This window comes from Choloepus didactylus, chromosome 2, assembly GCF_015220235.1.
Source record: "Choloepus didactylus isolate mChoDid1 chromosome 2, mChoDid1.pri, whole genome shotgun sequence".
Lineage (NCBI taxonomy): Eukaryota > Metazoa > Chordata > Mammalia > Pilosa > Megalonychidae > Choloepus > Choloepus didactylus.
Genome location: NC_051308.1, coordinates 229,179,115 through 229,202,475, shown reverse-complemented (window position 1 = coordinate 229,202,475; position 23,361 = coordinate 229,179,115). Strand labels below are relative to the sequence as shown.

Here is a 23,361-nt window from a genome sequence, read left to right as displayed (position 1 = left end):
TCAATGAGCTAGGAATTTGATTAATTTGATCTAGTGCTTTCTGTATTCTATGTCATTGATTTCTACTTTCAGATTTATTATTTCCTTCCTTGTGCTTTCTTTTGGGTTATTCATTTTTCTAGCTTCCTGAATTGAGAATTTAATTCATTTATTTTCTGTCTTTAATTTTTATTGACATAAGTGTTTAAGGCTACGAATTTTCTTTTTTTTCTTTTTTTAATTTTCTTTTGACTATCACTTTAAACGTATTCCATAGATTCTGTCATTTTTATTATTATTATTTTTCAGAAATTCTGTAATTTCTGTTTGTATTTCCCTTTTCACCCCAGAATGGAAGAGCCTTTTTGGTTTTGGTTTTGGTTTTGATTTTAATTTCTAGTTTTATTGCATTATGATCAGAGTGCTGATTGTACTTTTATGAAATCTACTGATGTTTTCTTTGTGTCTGAATATATGATCAACTTTTGTGAATTGTCCACATGTGCTATTTAATTCAGTTCGGAGTGTTGTGTTACAGTTTTCTTCAGCTTTATGTTTGATTTTTGGAGGAGAATTTTCAACTGAAATGCTTTGATTTTCTTTTCTTTTTTTAAAAAAAACTGTGGTTTTGAAGGCATGCGATCTGCTTTTTTCTAATCCTAGTCCTTTCACGGACACGATTCCTATTTCAAGCGCGCCCCCGGCTGCCGGCGCTGTGCTTCTGCGCTGTTTCTTTTTGAATGGAGCGGGTGCGGGCGGCGAGGGTTGGGGGGTGAGCGGGAAGGTTGGCTTTCTTATTTCTCGTTTGCTTCTGCAGGATTCTTAGTTTTCCCTTCTAAATTCCTTATTTCCCTTTACTACCACGTCTTCAAGAGGGAACCCCTCCCCCCTTCTTTATATATTTGATTCTCCCCAGGAAGCGATGCTTTTCTGAGACTGGCTTCCCACTCTTTCTAGATCTTCCTTGTAGCTGTTGCTGTGCGCTGGTATGTCCCACGCTGTGCTCAGTATTTTGGCATTTGGTATTGAACTTTCCGAGAGTGATTTTGTCTGCGCTTTATCTAAGATCTCCCCGCACGTCCACTGTATTTTCACCGTGGCTTGCAGCTCCAGATGGTAGGAGTTCAGTTGGAAGTTGGCTTACTTCTGTACTTCAGGTCATTTGAAGGTCATGTGGGGTTTTTCTTTGCTCTCTTGGTTGAATTGTGACTTTTGGGGTAAGTGGGGGAGATTTGAAATCAGAGAGCCACCATTATCCTCCGAACCTGGAAGTCCTGGCAAATGCATTTTAAATTGAATAAACACTGTCAAATTGACCTTCAAAATGATTTCTAACAATTAACACTCCATTCCCAGTGGATGGCAGTGCTCTTTCCCTACATCCTCACCAGTACTTAGTATTCAACTATCATTTTTGTCAATCCGATGGGTGAAAATTTTTAAATGCATTTCTCAAATTATTAGTGGGATTGAGAATCTCAAAAAGCTTTTTTTTTGCTTTTTGTATTTTTCCTTCTCTGAATCATCCATTTAAATCTATTGCTCTTTGTTTCATCTGGTGGGGTTTTTGATCTTATAAGAGATATTTATGTATAGCTATATATATTGCACATATTTTCTCTTAAACTGTCCCTTGTCTTTTGATTGTATCTTGTTTCATAAAAGTTTAAAATTTGATGTTGCCACATGTATTAGCCTTTTCCTTTTTTTTTCTTTTTCTTTTGCATTTGTGTCTTTTAAGGATGGCCTGCCTCCCCAAAGTTATAAACCCATTCTGTTATATTTTCTCTAATACATTTATAGTTGTTAATGCTTAGGTCTCTGATACATACAGGATTTGGTATTGTGAACAGTGTGAGGGGGGCAGGGATCTGAATTCATTTTTTTCCCCAAGAGGATGTCTCAACACCATTTATTGCATAATTCACCATTTCTCAACTGATTTAAAGTGTTTCTTTTATCCTTTATAATTCCCACATGTACACAGATTTGTTTCTGGGTCTCTAACATATTCCAATTGTTCAGTTTTCTCTATTCCTCCACCAACATCATACTATATGATTTACTATAACTTTATAACATATTTTGATAGGGCTGGCTATCCATTTTTCTGTATTTTCAAAATGATCTTGGCTATTGTGCATTTTCTCTTCCATACGAATTTTAGGGTCAGCTTATCAAGTTCCACAAAAAATTATCATTGGATTTTAGTTGAGATTACAGTGAAATTATAGACTAATTTAGGGGGAATTGTCCTTTTTTATAATATTGAAGCTTTCCATCGATGATCAGGGTATTTATCTGCATTTATTCAGGTCTTCGTTTATGTTCTTCAGTAAGGTTCTATAGGTTTCTTTGTGAAGGTCTCGCCCGTTTCTCATTGGGTTCATTATTGTTCAAGATTCTTTAAAGTTTGGAGTCCTCTCTAATCCCTCCTCAGCCCCTTCTGCAGTCCCCCACCACTCACAGAGAGCTCACTGGATTCTTTTGCTTACACAATTTATCATTATCATAGGTTGCAAACATTCCCCAGCTGTTCTCAAGTTGCATCTTATATGCACTTCCATCTCCTCCACTGCAGGATAAACCCCTCCAGGGCTAGGCTGGATTTTTTCAATTCCTGTTGTGGGAAGGAGCACGCACTGAGCAAGTGTGTTTGGGGGAGGGGAGAGTCTGTCAGGAGCAAAGACAGAGGAGGAGGAGGGGAGGGCAAGGGGCCCAGGGGCTCAGGACAGGGAAGAGGAAAGAACCTGCTCTGTCTGCAAAAGGGGCAAATGGGGAAGGCAACAGTCTAGGATGGGGGATGGAGTGAGAGGTTGGCAGGAAAAAATGATGTGTCCTTCTTGGGAAAGGGGTTGGATGCAGCAACTGCCTGTAGCGTGTGTGTGTGTGTGTGTGTGTGTGTGTGTGTGTGTGTGGTCCCTGGGGTCTGTCACAGTAACGGTTCCTAAACAGCCTCTTACGTTCCCCCAAGGGGTTGGATGCAGCAACTGCCTGTAGCCTGTGTGTGTGTGTGTGTGTGTGTGTGTGTGTGTGTGTGTGTGGTCCCTGGGGTCTGTCACAGTAACGGTTCCTAAACAGCCTCTTACGTTCCCCCAAGGGGTTGGATGCAGCAACTGCCTGTAGCCTGTGTGTGTGTGTGTGTGTGGGGGGGTCCCTGGGGTCTGTCACAGTAACGGTTCCTAAACAGCCTCTTACGTTCCCCCAAGTAGTTCCTCACTAGCTGCCTGGATTCAGCCCAGCTCTGCGGCTTACTCCCTTGTGACCTAACCTCTTTGAGCCTGAGATTTCTCATCTGCAAAACAGAAGTTATGAAAATGGCCAGGAACATTCCAGAAAAGGATGTGTGTAAAGCCTGCAGCACAGACCCAACCTAGCAGTAGGCACACAATATGTGGAAGCCGGGTTTTTTGTTTGTTTTAAATAACCATTTGTCTTTTCATTCGCTCATTGGCAAAGGGGAATGTGCAGAGAATGTTCCAGCATGAGGGAAGGACAGGACAAAGAGCCTGAGGCAGGATGGTGCTTGGCCTGTCTAAGGTGCCAGCTGGCGTGGCTGGTAGTGGGGAGTCCAGGTAAGGAGGGGGAACTTCAGGGGGCAGGTTGGGCAGGCCCAGACCCCCGAAGGCAGTGACAGTGGAGAGCCGGTGAAGGCTCAGTCAGAGGAGTGACATGACTTTTCACAGGCTTCTCTTCTGTGAGGATAGTGGTTGAAGGGATGAGGCTGTTGCCATGATCCAGGTGAGATAGAGGGGCCATGGGCTCATGCACACCTGCAGGCAGGTACACACAGCAGGAGGACCTTCTGAGGAGCTCAAAATGCATCATTGTTTCACGCATCCTCAACATCTCCCCAATATTCATAACAGAGAAGAGAGAACTGATTGTCGGATTTATAACTAAAGAAACTGAGGCCAAGAGAAGAGAAATTACTTACTCTTTTCAAAGCAAGGTGGGAGCAAAGTCAGGGTGAGTTTTGCCCTTGGAGAAGATGCCAGCTCATGTCATCACCCTGTTCACTTTGGAGCCTGAATCCCATTCTTTCCCCTTCAGTCAAGGGACAGTGGGAATCTCCTCCCCCTGGGCTTGTTCCTTCTCCAGCACTGGTGAGCATTTTGGGATGCTCCCTTCAATCCCGTATTAGTTATACCTATCTGCCCACCCACCCACCCATCCATCCATCCATCCATCCAATCCATCCATCCATCCATCCACTCACCCACCCATTAATCGAATCGATCTGGCCATCCATCCATCCATCCATCCATTCATCCATTTATACAATAGTCACTGAGCCCTTTTATGTGCCTGGTCCTGTGCCAGGCACTGGGCTGCTGGAGATGGTGCTAGAACCTTTATAACCCAAAGAGGTGGGACCTCTGGTATGAGATAAAAGACAAGGATACCAATAACCAAAATATAAAACATGATGAATGTCACAAGATGGACCAAGAAAACCAGTGGGAATCTGGACATTATGGGAGACACCTTGAGGAAGGAGCTGGGAAGGTTTCCTAGGGGAGGTGGCATTTAATGTTGAAGGCTGGGGCAGAGTAAAGAAGACGGGGGTTTCAGGGAAAACATATGCACAAGGGCATGGGAGCAGGAACGTGGTCCAATCTGAGTAGAGCGTGTGTGTGTGTGTGTGTGTGTGTGTGAAGGCTGACACCGATGAGAGAAAACACATTCAGCAGACATTCTGCACAAATGCTCTGCGTTGGGCCCTGAGCCTGGCACTAGGGAACACTGGGAGGAATGTAGCCCAGGGCCTCCCCTCAAGGAGCTCACAGTTGAGTGAGGGGAGACACCCAAGTCCAGAGTGGCATGCACCATGAGAGAGGGAAGCCTGTGTGAGTCCACTTGATTTGGACTGGGAGGTCAGGAAGGGCTTCCTGGAAGAGGTGATGCTGAGCTGGGCACTGGAGGATGAGCAGGGAAGAGCATTCCAAGCAAAAGGAAAAACATGTTACTCTTCCTTGAACTTCTTTGAAATCCCCTCCTCCTACTCTGCTCAAGCATCTGGGGCCTGGAAACCCACTGCCAACATCCTTTGCTCCAAGATAATGGAAAAATTATTTTTACCAGGAAGCCCCTTGGGCCCAGGTGGTGCAATGCATCATTCTGACCAGCAGGGGGTGCCCTTGTGACCATATCAATGAGCAAAGAGCGGCTGGTGGGCACAGGGCTTGAGCGACCTCTGGCGTTTGTGCAGGTCTAAGGCCACTGCTCTGGGGGGAGGGTGCAGCCAGCCCCAGTGAGGGTGGGGGAGCAGCTCTGTGCTTGCAGGGGGCCCTCCCCCAGCCCCACTGCCCTGGGAGGACACACTGAGACTCGCAGTCCTAGGTACAAGTACTTTATTTCAATTACAATAGTGCCACACCAATCTACAGTAGCACAAAACATAATGATACAAAAAATAGATTCCCAGCTCCAAACCTCATGTCCATGTACCTGCAGAGCAGCCAGCCCCATGCACCTCAGACTTTTTCAAAGCTCGGGAGGGTAGGCGGTGGAAATGGGGGTGCTTCATCTGCTTCCATCACTGCTGGGGCTGAGCCTCCCACCCCCTGCCCTGAGCAAACCCTGAAACAATGAGTGCCGTCCCGCAGGGCCTCCGGTTGGACCCCCACTCCTAGGTCTCTTGCTTCTGGCTGGGGGTCAGATTGCCCATGGCACTGACACTTGAGGACGGTGACCGTCCATGGGGAAGGCAGGAAGGCCAGAGGGTGGTGGGAGGAGAGGAGGCGCAGGGAGGCTTCGGGACTGGGAAAGGCCTCCCTCTGTGTGGCAAGGCGCATGTGGCCAGCTCCCAGCTCCAGCTCCTTCTCTGGCTCCTGTCCTACCTTCCTCCAGGGAGCCAACAGGTCTGTTGTTTGGACCAGAGGCCTCAATGGGGACTCACTTCAAACAACCTTGACCCAGCCCTGGAACCTGTCTGAGGTGGGCAGGAGAGCAACAGAGCTGTCTGCTCCACTGGGCAAGGAGGATTCTGGCTTCCTGGGGTAGAGGGGTGCACTGGGGGAGGGGAAGCTTGGCCAGGTGGTCTGGGTTGCTGGGAGATGAGAGAGCCGTGGTGGGAACGTGCTGCTCCCACCTCGGCCGCAGGTGCTTCCCTGGAGGACCGAGTGGTGGCTGCTTGAACTCCACCTCGTGGAGCCCCTGAGGCTGCCACTGGGGGGAAGCTCTGGGCTCAGGGGGACAGTGACCTTCCTGGTCCCCTGAAACCATGGGCCAGACCCTCACAGCCAGCCTCCCATAGCTAAAAGCATTCCCCAAAGAAGAGGAGACTGTCGAGCTACAAATGTGGTCCTGATTCCCCCAGAGGGGCTGAGGCTGGATGGCGGCCTCAGACCTCTGGCCTCTGAGCTGCTGACCCAGAGGCCACAGCCCCTTGGCTGATGTATGGTGGCAGGAGCTGCAGGCACTGGGAGCAGAGGGCATGGCCTGTGTTCCAGTCAGGACACTTAGGGGCTTCACCCAGGAGGCCAAGGGGCTCCGAGGGAGGGAGGCTGTTTCCCCTGGGGTGGAGCCCAGGGGCGGCAACCTCAGATAAGGCACTAGAACATGACACATGAAGGGCTCCGCTGGCTGTGGTCCTGGGAACTGGGCCCAGGCCAGGGGCCAGGAGAGAGTTCAGAGGGAGGACGTGGGCCCCGTGGGAGACCAGAGGTGGGAGACCAGAGCCGTTTTCTCTTTTCTCCTTCCCCAGGGGGGAGGGAGTAGGCAAGGCAGACCCGAAGGTGGCTGGGAAGGGGGATTGCGGCAGAAAAGGTGCAGGCCCCCGGGAAGAGGTGGGGTACCCACAGGAGAAGGACCAGAAAGAGGACACCTGGAGCAGAGCCGTGCACACCTGCAGGGGAGCTGCAGCCCCCCCAGGGCTCCAGTGGCCTGGGTCCAGGGTGCTCAGGTGCCCCCAGCTTGGGTTCAAGGCCCTGGCCTGGCCTCACTCTGCCATTCCTGCTGTGACTCTGGGGATCAGAGCTTCCTTGCTGGGGTCCCGACTGTCGGGCAGGCAAGCTGAGGGGGTGGTGTCAATGAGCTGGGCCTCCAAGGGCTGCTCCCTGCCCCTCCTCTCTGCCCAGGGGGCTGAAATTGCATATCCCAAGGGCTGTGGGGGCTCTCAGACTTGGGGACCTGCCAGGGGCCTGGGAATGGCTGTCTCAGCCAAGCCTGGAGTGAGAGAAGACAGAGGAGGGGCTTCTCTGTCCACAGGGGCTTCCCTTGTCCACAGGCTATTTAGAAAAATGGAACATAATAAATACATTAATCCTTTCCTTAAAAAAAAAGTGTGTGAAATGCATTTTTTTTTTCCCTGAAGACTTCCAGTGTATTCCACGTTTAAAAAATAGTTTCCCCAAAAATATATCTTTAAAGCATTTGACACAGTGGTGTTTGTGGCATATCTGGCACGGGAAGTGGACTGGGGCCCAGGCCTGGTGAGCAACCAGCCTGACACCCAAATGCCCGTCAGAGTCGACATGCGTGTGCTGGGACGACAGGGTTTCTGCAGGGAACCAAACCTCGGAGTGTGCAGAGAACCCACCGCGCAGGCTCGGTTCTGGCTGAAAACCCTCCAGTGCAGGGAAGGGGTGCCCTGGCTGGCCAAGGGGGCTGGGCGATGTCCTGGGCATTGGACGGAGAGGGCAGACTTCTGAGCCCCAGCCTGGGAGCTCGTCCTCGGCCCCTTTCCTTCCTCCTTCTTGGCTTTGTGCTCTGCCCCTTACCAGACTTCACATTTGTGACGAGGGTTCATGGGTGAGCCGAGCGGGCAGTGGAAGTGTTCTGAGAAGTCCTTGGAGTTGGAGATGGAGCCGATGACCCGGAAGCGGGAGGGGCTGTGAGGGTCTGTGATGAGGCCTTCGTGGGAGCTCTCGGGCGTGCGGACAGAACACCAGACCTTTGTGAGGGGCAATGGGGGAGAGGCCAGGGTCACTGTGGGCCACTGAGGCTGCCAGGCTGCCCCTGGAACGCCTGGTTCTGAGACCCCAGGGAGTCAGGAGGGCTGCCAAGTGGGTAAGGAAGAGAGCGGGCTGGCCCGGCCCCCATCCCAGCCTCTACCGAGGCTGTTGTTTCCAAACGGCTGTCCTTCGGCCAGAGCAGCACCTCTCTCTCTCCTAGAGATTCAATTTCATCTGAATAAGAGATTCTGCAAATGCTGGACTGAATCCTGCTCCTTTATCTCCTGGGCAGAACAAACTGTCTAATGGCTTGTTAGCTCTGGGGGCTGTAAACTGGATGCCCAAATCAAGGGACAATATGGGGCAATCTGAGTTTAAGAAATTTCTAGAACTTCAGGATCAGAAGGGACCTTAGCCATCCCCTCATCCTCCCACCTACCCAAGGCAGGAAACCTTTTCACAGCATGCCTGGCCCCAATTTGAATCTCTCCAATGACAAGCAGCTCACTTCCTTACAGGGAAGACAGTGGACTGCCCAATGGGTTGAGAAGTTCTCACTTTGAGGGGGAACAGGCCTTTTGGCAATCAGAGCTCCCAGAATGTCAAGATGGCAGAATTTGAGTTTGGCAATTCTTCCTAATGAACTCACCTGTGCAAACCCCAGGAAGAAGAGCTGGTTATTGGTGAGGCCCAGGGTGGGCAATGTCTGCTCAGGCCCATTCTTCTTCACCCAGTTCTGGTAAGCCTTCAGTGGGGGAGAGAAAACCAAAACTCAGGGGTTCCCATGGCACAGGGGCAGCCAGGGCTGTGATGGAGGCTGCCTGTGGGGGGATCTCGGGCTGCTCTGCCCTGTTGGAGCAGGGCCTGGTTTCTGGGGGTTTGGGCCTCAATTCTGATGGGGCAGCTCAACCCAGGAGTCTCTTTCTCTATCCTACTCGTTCAGAAGGCGACTGGGTTCGACCCTATGGCCCTTAAACTTAGACCTTCCGCTTGAGCCTCTTCCCTGATTTGTATATTGAACCACCCCAGCTGATGTCTAACGGGCATGCACGCGCACACACACCGAACTTTCCTGTCCTAGTAAACGGCACCAGCACCCACCCAGAACTCTTCAATTCCTTTCTGTCAATTAAACCAAACATCCCCAATCTGACCACTTCTCACCCTTCCCATTGCTATACACCATCTCTTGCCTGGACTATCTCAGAAGCTTTCTCCCTGTTCTCCTTGACTCAATCTAATCCAGCTCCAATTTCCTCCCCACCCAGCAACTTCAGCCATCCTGAAGCAGGGGTTGGCAAACTTTTTCTGTAAAGGGCCAGCCCCATAGTTGGTATTTCCAGCTTTGTGGGCCAGCCAGTCTCTGTTGCAATGGAAACAAATGGGTGTTTCCGTGTCCAGAAAAACATTATTTACGAGAATCAGGCGGCCGGTGGAATTGGCCTGTGGGCTGTAGGTTTGCTGACCCATTTTAAAAAGATAAATTAAATCATGTCATTCCTCTATTTAAAAACCCTCCAGTGGCTCCCACTGCAACCCAAACCCCAGCCCTGTGTTCCCTCCACTGAGCCCCCCGTCCCTCTCCCTGTTCTTGAACATGCCGGGCTCGTGCCCATCTCACAGCCTCTGCACTTCCTTCTGCTGAGACTTTCTCTGATTTTCCCTGCCAAGTCCCCTCCAGAAAGCCTAGCCTGATCACTCCCTTCCCCCAGTTATTCTTTATTACTTTACCCTATTTTTTATTCTTCATCTTATCAATACCTGCCATTATTTATTTATTTAGCTCTTTATTCCCACAGAACAATAATGTTCAGTAGGTGGTAGGCAGAAGACTTGTGATACATTTTAATCGACTAATAGACTTTAGGTAAGTTGCTGAATGTCTCTGCGCTCAGTTTCCTCATCTGTAAAATGGGAGTTGTGACCCCAAATTGTAAGGTGTGGGGTGGGGCTCTGCTCATCAGGGTTAGGAGGAAGCCCTGGCCTGCCCTCCCTGGCAGACCCTCCTTCTCTCTCTATCCCTCCCATCCAACTCAGCCAGCATATCCGAGCGTCCTTCTGGACAGGGCCCGGTGCTAGGCGCTTCTGCACACGTTCTCCTGCTTCATCTCCATCACAACCCAGGGTTGCAGGGATGCGGTCTTTGCAGCCAAGCACGCTGGGGTGCAAGAAGTTCGTGGGACTTACTCCAGAATTAGGATTTGTGCCATGCCCCTGCCCCCTGGGCCTGGTTTCCCCATTGGAGACCTCCGGAGCGTCCCTGGGCCCACCGCTGTCTGACTTAGTGGCACCTTCCCTGCAGTGGCAAGAACAGCAGGGTCCCCAGCAGGCTCCAGCCCAAGCCCTTTTCTGAATCTCTCAGGCCTGAGCAGACTTGAGAGTGGAGAGGCTTCTGGGTGCCAAGCTCTGGGCCACGTACTTTCAGACACCATCAATCGGTCCTCCTCACCACCCGCTTTACAGATGAGGCCTCTGAACCCCACAGGGCTGCTGCGGCTCGCCCAGAGGAGTTGCTCACGATCCTCTCCCGACCTGGGCCCAGGGCTGGGGGCATGGGCCTCTCACCCGATAGGCTGCCTTGAGGCCCCCGTTGTCGGCGATGTTCTCCCCGAGGGTGTGCCGCCCGTTCACCGGCTCCCCGTTCACGCTGTAGTTGCTGTACTGCTCCACCATGCACTCTGTCTGCTGCTTGAACGCCTCCACGGACGAGTTCTTCCACCAGGGCCGGAGGTTCCCGTCCTTGTCGTACTCCCGTCCTGCAGGGGCAAAGGGACGCGCAGGTCCAGGAGGAGGGGCAGGGCGGGGTGGCTCCCGACCCCTCCGCTCCCTGCCCGGTGAGAAATGGATGCATCGACTGTCCCCAGCACCAGGAGATGATGCCTGAGTTTATGCCAAAGGAGGAGGGTGAAGGAGCCAATCAGAGGCAGGCAGAGGACGGAGGAAAGTGGGCCTGGCAAGGTCCAGCATGTCCCAAGTTTCTATGGGGCCAGATTGATTTTCAAGACTGGCCAAGGCCTCTGACCCCATATAAGGGATGCCAGGAAGTGGCCAATGCAGCCGGCAGCACACGGGTCACAGGCAGGCCCCTGGCCTCCGCGGTCTCTTCCTCTTCCGGCTGGGCAGGAGGCAACGAGGAGGACTCTGGGCTTTACCTAGTCAGGAGGGGACTGACCGCAGCTCCGCTGATGGCAGTCGGCCCAGGGAAGGCTCTGGAGCAGTGGAGAAAAGCATGCTCCCCCGGACTAATAACATGCACCGCCATGTCCTCAGCACCTTCCACGGACAGGGGCCTTGCCCGTCCCAGTCACCACGTGAGGACAAGGGAATGGAGGCCGGGAGACATGGCAGGACCCACTAACGTTCATACAACCAGCAAGTGGCAGAGCCAGCATTTGACTCCGGATGCCTCTGTCTCTGAAGCTTAGAAGTGAAGGGAGCAGAAAGCAGACTATGGGGCCTGATGGGCCCTAGCTGAAGGGGACCCCATACCTTGATCGTCAAAAGCATGGGTCAGCTCATGCCCCACAACGACGCCGATGCCACCGAAGTTCAAGGCCCTGGAGGGGGTGAGACAAAGATGAGGGTGATGGCGTGAAGGGGTGGCCTCTGGTCTTGCCTGGTTACCTGACCCTCCTTCCTGGTCTGGGGAGCAGCCGCTGGGAGGCTGGGCAGGGTCTGCTGTGGTTGGCTGGTACCTGCTGGGCACCAAGCACTATGCTGGACGCTCTACACAATGCCACTGTCCTCTGCAGTCATCTCAGAGGAGTTAGGCATTATTAACTGACTCCATAAGTGAGCAAACTGTGGCTTGGAAAGGTTTCCTCATTTTGCCCAAGGGCCACACAGTTAGCAAATGGGAGACCTGGGGTTCAGACCCGAGACCGTGGGTTTCATTTCTGAGAGAGTATCCTCGCTCTCCCCAACTCTTAGTTATGACCACATTAAAACATTTGAGGGGCATTTCCCTTATATAGGGCCCTGACTCCGTAACAAGATCTCATTATGGGAGGGGGCTCCCAGATCCAAGACCCCTGGAGGAAAGGGAAGGGAGCGGGCTGTTGTCTTCTCTGCAGCTTCTCTGAAAATCCCATGTTACCTGGGCCACTGGGACAAGGATCACTAAGTGGGACGGACTGTGCCATGGGGCCAGCTGTGGGCCACGGGGGCAGGCTGGGCTGGGGGTCCGCTGAGGGGCGAGGGGCGAGGTGGGGCGGGAGCAGCAGAGGCTTCCTACTTGGGTGACGAGCGGGTGTAGAACGGAGCCTGCAGGATCCCGGCTGGAAACACGATCTCGTTCTTGGTGGGCGAGTAGTAAGCGTTCACCATGGGTGGGGTCATACTCCACCTGGAAGGGGACACATGGGCTCAGCTCCCAGGCACAGCGGAGGGGGCGAGGGGGCAAGTGGGGACAGCCTGGCTGGAGGGCGGCTGGGTGACCAGCTTCGAGAGCTTCAAAAATGTGGATTCCTCATGGCCCCAGGGTCCAAGTGCACAGAAGTTCAAGGACGTCCATGACAGCACTCTTTTTAGAGGGAAAACTCAAAAACACCTAGCAGTATCCAAACATGGGATCGATTAAATAAACGCTATCACACCCACACAGTGGAATACTAAGCCTCTGAACAAAGAGCTTTATGCATCGAAAAATCATTGTCTAGGCTCAAAATGTATCTATCAACAGTTTTCAAAGTGTGGGAGGGTGGGTGGGATCCCCGAGATCCTTTCAGGGGTCTGTGAGGTCAAATTATATTTATAATAATATTAAGATGTTATTTGCCTTTTCCACTGTGTGGACATTTGCATGGATGGTGTGAAAGCAACGACAGGTAAAAGTGCTGGTGCCTTAGAATAAATCAAGGCAGGGGCACCAAACTGTTCTATAGTCACTGTGTTTATCACCAGCAGGTACTCAAGGTAAAAGAAAAAAAGTGCCATTTTTAATTTAAAATGTCCTGGACAAAAAATATAATTATTAATTTCATTAAATCTAGACTCTTATATATGTTACTATTTTATGTGACCAAATGGGAAGCAGGCATAAAGCACTTCTGTTTTGTCATGGAACACCAATTTTATTTTGAGAGGACAACTGACAAACTCTGGAAATTCAGACTTGGGTATCTGGCAACCAGCACTATTTGTTGCCAATGATAAAATTCAAGATTTCAAGCAAAAATTAAAATTTTGAAAAACTTTCATCGATCACCATAAACTTGGTAGCTTCCCCAAACTTAAAAGACTTTTCTCATGTGATCGGTGGTAATATTTTACAAAAAGGTGATTTCTTTTCATATTGGAAGATCTGTATAATCAGTGAACCATTGTTTTTTCAAATGACCAACTCATGATGTTACAAAATCATGCATAGGTAAAAGATTTATTCAAAGTGTAAGGTGTGTCAGTGGATTTTAATATAACAGAATGAAAAGTTCATAGACATGGATTCAGACTACACAAGGCAACTAACCTTTAAGAAACTACTACTGTCAAGTGGTATCAGAGAAGAATAGGCACAAATACCAGAAAAGACTATTAAAATATTGCTCCCTTTCCAAATATTTATCTATGTGAAGCTAGGTTTTATTTATATATGTTAAAATATCATATTGCAATGGACTGAATGCAGAAGCAGATGAAACCCCAGCTGTCTTCTACCAAGCCAGACATTAAACAGATTTGCAAAAAAATAAATAAATAAAACAATACCTCTCTTCTTATTTTTTTGGGTTTTCATTTTATTTTTCATAAAATAAAATTTTAATAAAAATTGATATAACCCACATAAATGAAAGCTCTTTGAGGTCTGGTAACTTTTAGGAGTATAGAAGGGTCCTAGGACCAAAGTTTGAAACTGGTGGTATTTCATAATGAAAAATTTGGCATTTCCATGCCTGTTCTGGTGCGGAGGGGAGGGGCCACTGAGGAGGGGGGCGAGACAGAAAGGATGTTTGCCCCAAGAGCCCAAAGCTGCTCTGTCTCCTCCAGGTGAGCCCCACGGAGATATGTCAGGGGTGCCTGAAGCCATGGAAGTATATTGAGAAATTTAAAACATCTTATTTATATTCAAATGATAATGGATACATTAATGGGTAGGAGACAACATTTGCGTGAATTTTTAAAGCTAAATGAAAAGACTTCAGATACATTCCCAACCTTGTCGCAGGATCTGTGCCATATTCGGGAAGTAAAAGCCCAGGTTGAAGATGGGAAATTTAGAGGAGACAGGATGTTTGAACCCCTGTTGTCCACAAGAGGGAGCCAGAGGACAGAGAATCTGCTTTGGTCTTTCGGTAAAATTTAATCTACAAAATGTTCTAGGAATGGAGTGAGCATAGTTTCAGGAGACTGTTAAAAAGAAAAAAAGACAGATTCCCAGGTCTCATTGAGATTATTCTGATTTAAGAAGGTCTGGGGTGGGGACCAGGAAGCTGTAATTTTTTTAGAGTTCCAGGTCCCATCCAGAACCTTCCCCGGGCTTCCATGGGGAACCGCCCCTGGGAAACTGCCACTCCTTTTAGTGAGGGATTACAGGAAACAGCCCTCGCTGAGCCTCCTCTGAGCCTGACACTTTCCAGAAGTTCTCACATTTGATTGTTGCAACAGCCTGAGAACCAGCTACTCCCATCCCGTTTTGCAGATAAGGAAATGAAGGCTCCGAATGCCACAGCAGTGGCGCTGGGCCACGAGGCCAGGCCTGCTCAACCCCGGGGCCAGGCCCGCTCGGCCAGCCGGCAGGGCGTGGGAGCAGACAGACCTGGCCCACCCTGGCTCCTGTCCCTTGGTTTCTCCATCTGAAATGTGGGGATAAAGAGTCTCCACAACTCAGAGGGCTCTTGTGACAGTTATATCTGGCGCATCAGAAGAGCTCGATAAATGCGAGCTCAGCCCTGGGTAACCCCCTGTGCCAGCAGCCAGCGCCCTCCCAGAGAGAATGGGGGTGGGGGGTAGGGTGGGGATGGACTCACTGATCCCGGTTCGGGGCTTTCCTGAGCTGGTCGGCAGTGACTCTCCATGAGAAGTTGAAAAACCGCATGGCATTCTCAAAGTAGAGGTCTGGAACTGCAGTGTACTGGAAAAGAGAACACAGTCACAGGATCAGTGAGCACCCAGGCTGGGGGTCCCCTCAGGTCCTCCAGTGCAGACCCCTCCTAGAACAGCGGGAACTGAGACTCAAAGAGCTTATGGGATTGGCCTGCAGGTCAGAGACTAGAACAGAGGGCTCGGGGCTGCGGCTGGGCCCTGTGGCTTGGCCCACCCCAAGCCTGGCACTAACTCTCGTCTTCAAGAACACACTAAGACATACCCAATCTCATGAGGAGCTGCTGCAATCAAAAGACTGGATGAACAGTTAACACTAATGGAATCAAGTTTTCAGGTAATGTCTTTACAAAGTTCAGTTCACTTCATTCTATTCACCCCAACCTAACCAGTGATGCTGATTCTCAAGGAAGGCTGGGTTATCAGAATGTTTGGGAATATTCTTAAAAATTCATCACCTCCTGGGCATTACTCAAAAGTATGATCTAATATATGGGTGGTCTGGGTGATTATAGACATAAACAACAGAAAATATGGCTCAAAGAAGTTTAAACAATAAGATAATTACTTCCATTTTACAGGAGACCCAGAGGTGGGTCAGGTTCCAGGGTGGGTAATACAGAGGCTCAAAGATATCATCAAGTACCCAAGTTCTCTCTGTTTCTTTGATATCTTCAGAGTGACCATCAGCAGTAGGTTGGTTTCTGTCATGGTCATAAGATAGTGGTGGCAGATTCAGATCAATAATGCCCAGAGGAAGAAGAGGGACTCTTTCTTGTATTTTTTTTTTTTTTTTTAAGGAGTGAAAAAACCTTTCCCAGCAGTCCTCCACGAGACAACTTCTCTTATCTTGGTAAAGGTTAGGTCACACGGCTATTCCAAAATCAATCCCAGAAAAGGGGATTATAATGATGGTTTAGACCAGTTGAGTCTCAACCTTGGGTGCATTTTGAAAGTTTAGAAAAATACTGATACCTAGGTCCAACCCCCAGAAATCTTGCTTTAATTGTTCTGAGATGAGGCCTGAGGCACTGGGAGTTTTAAAATCTCCTCAGTTGATTCTAATGTGCAGCCAAGCTTGTTGTGAACCATTGGTTTAGACCAAATGTTTGGAAGTGAAGGGGGTGATGGTGGTGGATATTGGGTTATAAACCATAATGATCCTGGAGTATTGTTATATTTTCAATGCAAATTTTAAAAGATATGTGTGTGTATATAAATGTTCACATGAGATTGGAGTCAGGTTTGGAGGAATCATTATCTATATTTATAAATACTATTATTTACTTGGTAGTCATGTAAAACTTTAGTGCTTTGTGCCTCTTCAAATGTGGGTTATTCTAATAAATGGAGAAAAGAGAGAGAATAGAAAAAAAAAGAACACACTAAGAGCTTTGGCAAGGGGTCCCCGACAGTGTCCTGGGGCTGGAGGATGTCCCTGCAGCAGCACCTGGGCCTTAGGCAAGAAATATCTCCAGCACTGTCCACGACAACTTCCAACAATGAGGGAGATACGTGTCTGTGCTGTCCAATGTGGTAGATACTAACTGTATGTGGCTACCAAGCATTTCTAATGTGACCAGTGCTACTGAGAAACTGGATTTTAAATTTTATTTAATTTTAATCAATTTAAATACAAATTAATTAAATAGCCATATGTGTTTTGTAGCGACCATCCTAGACAGCACAGATCTAATAAACCAAGCCGGGATCTATCTCCTTCTCCGAAATGTCCAGGGACAGGCATTATCCCCCACCCTCCTTGCTACTCAGCCCAGCCTTTTAGCTCCTGACAGTTGCAAAGTTCTCCCGCTAGATTTTCCCAGCTTTACATAGGGGCTTTCTGGTACACCCCAGGGCTCTCTGGGGCAGGACTCTGATCCTGGGCTGTCCAGGGCTCCGACCCTCTGCCTGGGCTCTCTCCAGGAGTTCCTGGGCCTGGCATCATGACATCTGGGGCATCTTCAATTATTCTCCAGGGAAAAGCTGCATAATAGTTCCATCTTCTCAAAAGTAATTCTAATATTCTTAAGTTTTAAATATAACCACGATAAAAGGTTATTATTATTTCAAAAATGCTTGAACTGACAAATTTCAATCATAGGAAGACATAAAACTATCTTCTGGGACAGAATCACAATGGATTTAAAGGAGTGATTTGCCAGGAGCTCTAACCAGCAGGGATATATCAACCACCCCTGTCCCCTAAATTAAGCTTAAAACTGCTTTGGGGATTTATGCTTTCTCTTTCCCATCAGCATAACTTGGTGAAAATCAGAGGTTCAAGTTTCTCTATGGAGTTGAGGGAGGACCCTGTGGATATGAGGCAATTTTAGGGGGCAGGGAAGGAGGAAGGGGTGCGAGGGGCTCCATTCTTTACCCCACCCCCTGCTGTTTTAGGGGTGCCAATTCCCTCTGTGCCCTCTGGGATTTGTGGTCTTCCCCTGCGTCATTTCCTCCTCCCCAGCTGGGGCTGACCATTTCCGGCATGGCACTCGGACTGCTGGGCTCCAGCTGATGGCGGCTCCAGGGAGGCGGGGGCCTCTGGCTGGCCCAGGACACGAAGGAGCAGGGAATGGTCCCCCGGTGCCTGATGCACCCTAAACCCCACACCACAATCATCTCTCGATGTCTCAGCAGCCTCCAGCATCCCATCTGGACCCAGCTCTGCCTTTCCCTTTCCCAAGTGGAGACCCCCAGGGACAACGGGGAAGGAATGCAAGGGGGCGGGTGGAAGCCACTCACATCGTTGAACACTTTGTCCAGCTCCTTGGGGTCCATGATAAAGTTGGGGTAGCCTATCATGTTGTAGATTGCGTCTGCCTGGACAGGAGAGACACAGAGGACAGTGAGTGCCAGGAAGTGGTAGCCAGGTCGGCCCCCAGAAAGTCTGGGTCCGGGGAAGCAGAACCAGGCTCTTCCTCCCCAGTGCTCCCCCATCTCTTCCGGGGAAGATCCCACTCTCGGCTAACTTAACTCATCCTTCGGGTCTCTGCTTAAATGCCACTTCCCAAGGGGAGCCTTTCCTAAGCCCTGCCCCACTGGCACCCACCAGGTCCCTCGCTCTCCATCAGACAGGTCTCGTCCTTCATTTCCCCCTCGTACACCTTCACAGTTTGTTTTACAAAGGCATTGGTGCAATCACTTGCCGAAGGCCGTCCCTCCATCCTCCTGGGCTGGTTGCCCCTGAAGGCAGGGACAGTGTCCATGCTGTGCTCCCCTGATGGGAGCAGCCCCTCCTCCACCCACCCTCCTCTACCTGTGGCTGCTGGAAGTCCCAGCGACCCCCAGTGACCCCCTGCAAGTGCCTGGCAGGCCTCACCTTTTCCTTGGCCAACTTCCGAGTGTCTTCATCCATCCACTTCAAGGTGCTCAGGCTTTCCTCAAATGCCTTCTTAATCTCCAAGATTATCTCGCTGGCCTAGGAGACAGATGCTACACCAGTCAGGCCTGGGCACCGGACTCGCCTAAATGCAACACACACCCTGTTCAGAGGGAGAGCCTCAGGCTCCCAGGTCCTGGGCTAAGGAGACCCACAGCCATTGCTCTCCAGATTGTGCTCCTTGCAACACTACTGTCCTGCAAGACCAAAATGGATTTCCATACACAGGGTTCCACGGTCAAAGAAGCTTGGGACAAGCTTCAGGAAAGTGAGGGAAGTCTCTTCACTGCAGGACTTCTCAGAGCCTTTAGTGAGGTAACATGCACTGTAATTCTTTTGGAGAGGGTTGGCGTATGTAGGCTTTCCCAAACTTATTAGACCACAGAGCTCCTTTTTGGAAGAATGGGCTTTAAAATCTAGAGAACCAGTGTTCTGAGGACAGTTTGAGAAATGTCGAGCTGTGCTCATGAGCAGAACGGAGGTAGAAGAGAGAAGGTCAAAGATTCTGGGTAAGGGGAAGGTGGGGTCGAGCAGCAGAGAGAACAGAGGGGCTGACACCCACAGACCTCGACTCAGCTTCCACTCCAGCTGCCTAAATTCTCAGTCTGCTAACCCTCGCCTGCTATAATATCTACCTCACTAACAATATTAGCCACAATGATAATGATAATATAATGGCTACCATTTATTGGTCCCTTACTTTGAGCAAAATGCGCTCTGCTAAGCCTTTTGCTTGTAGCATCTCATTTAATCTCCCCTGCAGGGTGGGCATCCCACCTCCATGTTACAAATGAGGTGAGAATTCTGTCCCAAGTCACCCGGCTGGGTCACAGTGGAGGAGGGCCTGAGATCAGGTCTGGCTGTCTTCATGGCACTTAGCCTGGAAGTTCCTCTGCCTCTCTAGAACAAACCTGCCACCTGCAGAGTAAGAAAAATGTCACCTTCCTGGGCTGGAGCTGCTCTGCTAACATGATCTCCCCCCCTGGAGGTGGAGATGCCTTTAAAAATCCTGAAGGGTGAATGAGATAATAAAGTGCCTGCCACTCAGCCACGGTAGCTACGAGCAGTAACCACATTATTTGAGGCTTAGGAACACGGGACCTTCAGGTGAAGGCTGGAGCCCTGGCATTCTCTGCCCTGGAGAAGGAGGGGTCCAGAGAGGACCAGGGTGGGCAGCCAAGTCCTCAAGGGGCCATGGCAGGTGTGCCGTGTCACTGCCGTGTCCGCGGGGGATGCACTTACTATGGTCTTGCTGTCCTCGGCGAAGGTGGCTTTGACAAACATGGGGCCCAGGGCAAATCCCAGGTTGTTTTCTGTGTCACTCACACAAAACTTCCAGCGAGGAAGACAGGTCTAGAAAACATAAGCGAAAGGGGTTCCTTGGCCCTAGTTCTTTTTCCCAACTGCTTTCTGTGCAGGAGGCAGCACCATCTGGGGCTCATGCTTCCTCTGAGAACTTCAGGGAGACCTTTTCTCACCCAGTGGAAGTTATTTCAGGCACTGGACCAAGAGGTCACGGAAAATCCCTCAGCACCACCATCTACCATTTCCTGAAAGCCAGGCTCTGTGATTGGTACTTCATCAGCGATGAAATGAGCCTGAGAGGCAGCTTTCACCGGCCGCCTCTGGATGTTATCTTGTCCAGCCCCGAGCAACAGGAAAACCTTTCCAGAAGGCCAGGACCTCAACCGCATTTTAAAGCCTCCTAGAGAAAGGACAGCTCAGCAGCACTTGGGCTTCCACCCAGTGCCTTCTCCCTGGTCTCACCCAGGCCCCACGAGGGGAAAGGGAAACGGGGGCCCCTGTGGCGCTGCGGCCTGGTGGAGCAAGGTTTGGCCACAGTGTGGAGCTCCCCGGGCCAGGCGTCCACACGCGGTGGCCCTGCTCACGTAAATCCCTCGCACTGCAGAGGAAGCTGACGGACGTCCTCTCCGCCCTGAAGAAGAGGTGGCGAAAACCACCTCGGCTCAGGACAGCCCGATCCAGCCCCGAACCGAAAACCACCCAAATGTCCATCAACAGGCAGATGGAAAAACAAAATGTGGTATTTTCATACAATAGCATCCTGCTTGGCAACAAAAAAGGAGGGATCTACTGATCGGCGACAGCATGGAGGAATTCACAGACGTTACACTGAGCAGAAGCAGCCAGACACAGAAGAGCAGACTGTGTGATTCCCTTGATAGGAAGTTCCAGAATAGGCAGAAACCTAAGTTATGATCATCCAGGAGTCAGACCTGTGCTGACTTTGATTGCAGTGGTGGTTACACGGGTCAATACATTTGTTAAGTCATTGAACCGTATACTTGATGGATTCTGTACATTTTATTGCAGATAAACTATACTTTAGTTAAAAAAAATTTCTTCCAAGTAAGTAGGAAGGGAGGAAGGAAAGAGAGAGAATGGTTTCCACTCTGGCCTTCTCTAAATTTAACCCCCAAGTTCTTTTACGCATTCCCAACCGCATGTCCCTGTGGACGCCTGCCTGATTTCTGCCGCACCCCCACCCCTTCCTCGGCTGTGCCACCCAAGGCGGACAAGACAGGTGGCACCTGGGTCTGGCCAAGGCCAACCACACAGGAGTTCAGGGGCAGGGGGATGCTAACTTCTGGGTTTCATGGAGGCTCCGGGCTGTGACGGCTGAATCCGGGGCAGATTCTGATTCATTGTCTTCTCAGGAGAGTCTTTGGATAAACCCCTCCATTCACTCATGCATTTATTAATTTACTTATCCAGCGATCTCTGAGCTGTTCCCGTGTGCCCTGACCATGCTAGGTCTTTGGAATCTAGAGATGAATTGGGCCTTCTCCTCAAAGGGCTCATAACAGAAATGCCCAGAGCATCTAGTGGGAGAGACACGTGACAACAATGACATGAGCAGTGAGGGCAGTAAACACTTACTGTGGGCTGGGCCCTCTCCGAAGTGTCTGCAGGTATGTTCCCATAGGATCCTCACAATAACCCTACAGCACAGCTACTCTCTTAGCTCTTTCTATAGATAAGGAAACTGAGGCCCAGAGAGGTTAAATCACCAGGGGGGTGAAGTGGGATTTGAATCCAGACAGTCTGGTTCCAGGGTTTCCCCCCAGAGAGGCCATGTTTACTGCTTACAGATCCTGGGATGCTGCAAGTGCTAAAGGACAAGAAAAGTCTGCAAAGCAGCCAAGGGTTAGGTCAGCCTGACGGGTCAGCCAGCGTTCATCTCCGAGGTGACCCTCAATCTGAGTCTGACAAGATAAGAAGCAGGCGGCCGGCCTTTCTGCCCTAGAGCATTCCCCCCTCTTTGTAATACAAGGAGCACTGAGCAAGGGGAAAGGGGAGATGGTTTACCTTGGGGTGCCTTCCTTCCTGCTGGAACTTTCACATCATAAAGGGATGATAACTAAAGACAAATGGTCAGTACAGGCTGCTGCAGCCTTTAGAAGACTTTGCTTGGATGCCCTCATGGAATCTGAGCCAACCCTGGGTATTCACCCCTTTTTACAGATGAGAAAACCGACACCCACCCCCCCCGCCCAAGTGAGTGCCCGAGGTTGTGTAGTTAGAAAAGAGCACCTTAAACTCAGATCTTCTGACCAAAAGTTCTGTGCTTTCCTTATGCCACGCTACCTTCCTACACGGCTTTATAAATTTTAAGCGCTTTCCCAAATAGAGGCCATTTCCAAGGGCCCTGTGAGGTGAGGAGGTCAGGGATTATCCCAAATTACAGATGAATGAGTGGAGGCCGAGAGAGGTACAAGGCCCAGCCCAAGCTCACACGTCAGGGCATGGCTTTGAGTTCTGGGCTGGACACCAGCAGTGGGTCTGGGAGGAAGGGGTGGAAGGGGAGGACTGGAGAAGAAACAGGTGAGAGCCTCGCCCACTGTCGGCCCACTCGAACACCTGGCTCAGAGCCTCCCATCTCCAGGGTCTCGCACCTGTCCTGCCTCCACGGGCACCTCCCTGTGCCCCACCCACTCTGGGCTCCATGCTCCTCACAGGAGCACCCTGCACTTTGAACCTGGCCGAGTGGTTCCTGCAGAGCAAGGCTGATGGCGTGGCGCTTAGGAGCAGGGACTGTGGAATCAGGTGTGCCAGGAACCCAGAGCCAGCTCTCCACTTCCGAGCTGCCCGACTCTGAACAAGTCCCTTCTCCTCCTTGGGCCTTGATTTCCTCATCTTTAAAATGGGATAATGATAATAGTTCCTAACACACAGAGTGATTGCAGGAATCTGGTGAGATAATACCTATAAAGGGTAAATGTCCAATCATGTTATCTTTTATTATTATTGTCATTATTATTAGTGAGTAGTTGAAAGTGGGTAAACATTGTAGACATCCAGATGGGTTTGAATTCTAGCCTGGCTGCTTCCTTGCTGGGTGGCTTGGGAAGGTCCCTTTACCTCCCTGAGCCTCAGTTTCCTCATCTGCACCCCAGGAAGGTTAGCGATGATGCGGGCAGAGCCCCGGCACACACTGAGCCTCCACCCACAAAGCCATCTCTCAAACTCTTATCCTGAGTCCCATTCAGACCCTTCCTGTATAAGGTCCCCTGGGGCACCAAGTTTCAGGGGACAGAACCCATTCCTTGGTCAGGTCTGTGACCCAAAGGCCCCCCAGGGCTGGTCCAAGGTAGGAGCAGGTGGAGCAGGAAGGGGTCAGCCAGGCCAGGCTGCCACTACCACCTCCCCTTGTCCTCCACAGGGCCAGGGCGGCTCTTGTGGCCAAGGCCCCCAAAGCACCTCTTCTCAGGAGCAGCTCCCCCTCCTCCCCTTCATTCTCAATGTCCCTGCAGTCTCCTTCCTGCTAGAGGTGGGTATACGTGGGGATGGGAGAGAAAAGGACTTTTCCCAAGCTGAACTCCAGGGCCTGAGGCAGGAGCTCACATGCTGCCATTCCCTGCCAGTCCTTAGTTGGCTCTGCACAATCCTCTGCGCTCTGAGAGGGGCTAAGGGGGTCTGGCCCTCTGGGGAGGGCCTGCTGGGGTCTCACTAGCTGCTGTGGGGGAGGCGAGAGGGCACTGTCCTGGGTGGTCATGGCTGTGCCGGGTGAATGTGCATCCCCAGCCTCTACTGTTCTGTACC

At 50.4% G+C, this 23,361-nt stretch overlaps 1 protein-coding gene across 2 annotated transcripts in view; it reads right to left on the bottom strand.

The window, feature by feature from the left end:
* Nucleotides 1-5,316: 5,316 nt before the first annotated feature.
* ECE1 (endothelin converting enzyme 1) overlaps nucleotides 5,317-23,361 on the bottom strand; it is a 115,363-nt gene continuing 97,318 nt past the window's right edge. For both annotated transcript variants that reach the window (XM_037828260.1, XM_037828259.1), the window contains exons 11-19: nucleotides 19,540-19,650; nucleotides 18,238-18,336; nucleotides 17,661-17,738; nucleotides 14,843-14,946; nucleotides 12,112-12,222; nucleotides 11,367-11,434; nucleotides 10,443-10,633; nucleotides 8,527-8,622; nucleotides 5,317-7,876 (exon numbers count right to left, since the gene is read on the bottom strand). In XM_037828260.1, the coding sequence (XP_037684188.1) occupies nucleotides 7,700-7,876; nucleotides 8,527-8,622; nucleotides 10,443-10,633; nucleotides 11,367-11,434; nucleotides 12,112-12,222; nucleotides 14,843-14,946; nucleotides 17,661-17,738; nucleotides 18,238-18,336; nucleotides 19,540-19,650 (1,035 nt within the window). In that variant the 3' untranslated portion in view covers nucleotides 5,317-7,699. The remainder of the gene's footprint in view (nucleotides 7,877-8,526; nucleotides 8,623-10,442; nucleotides 10,634-11,366; nucleotides 11,435-12,111; nucleotides 12,223-14,842; nucleotides 14,947-17,660; nucleotides 17,739-18,237; nucleotides 18,337-19,539; nucleotides 19,651-23,361) is intronic.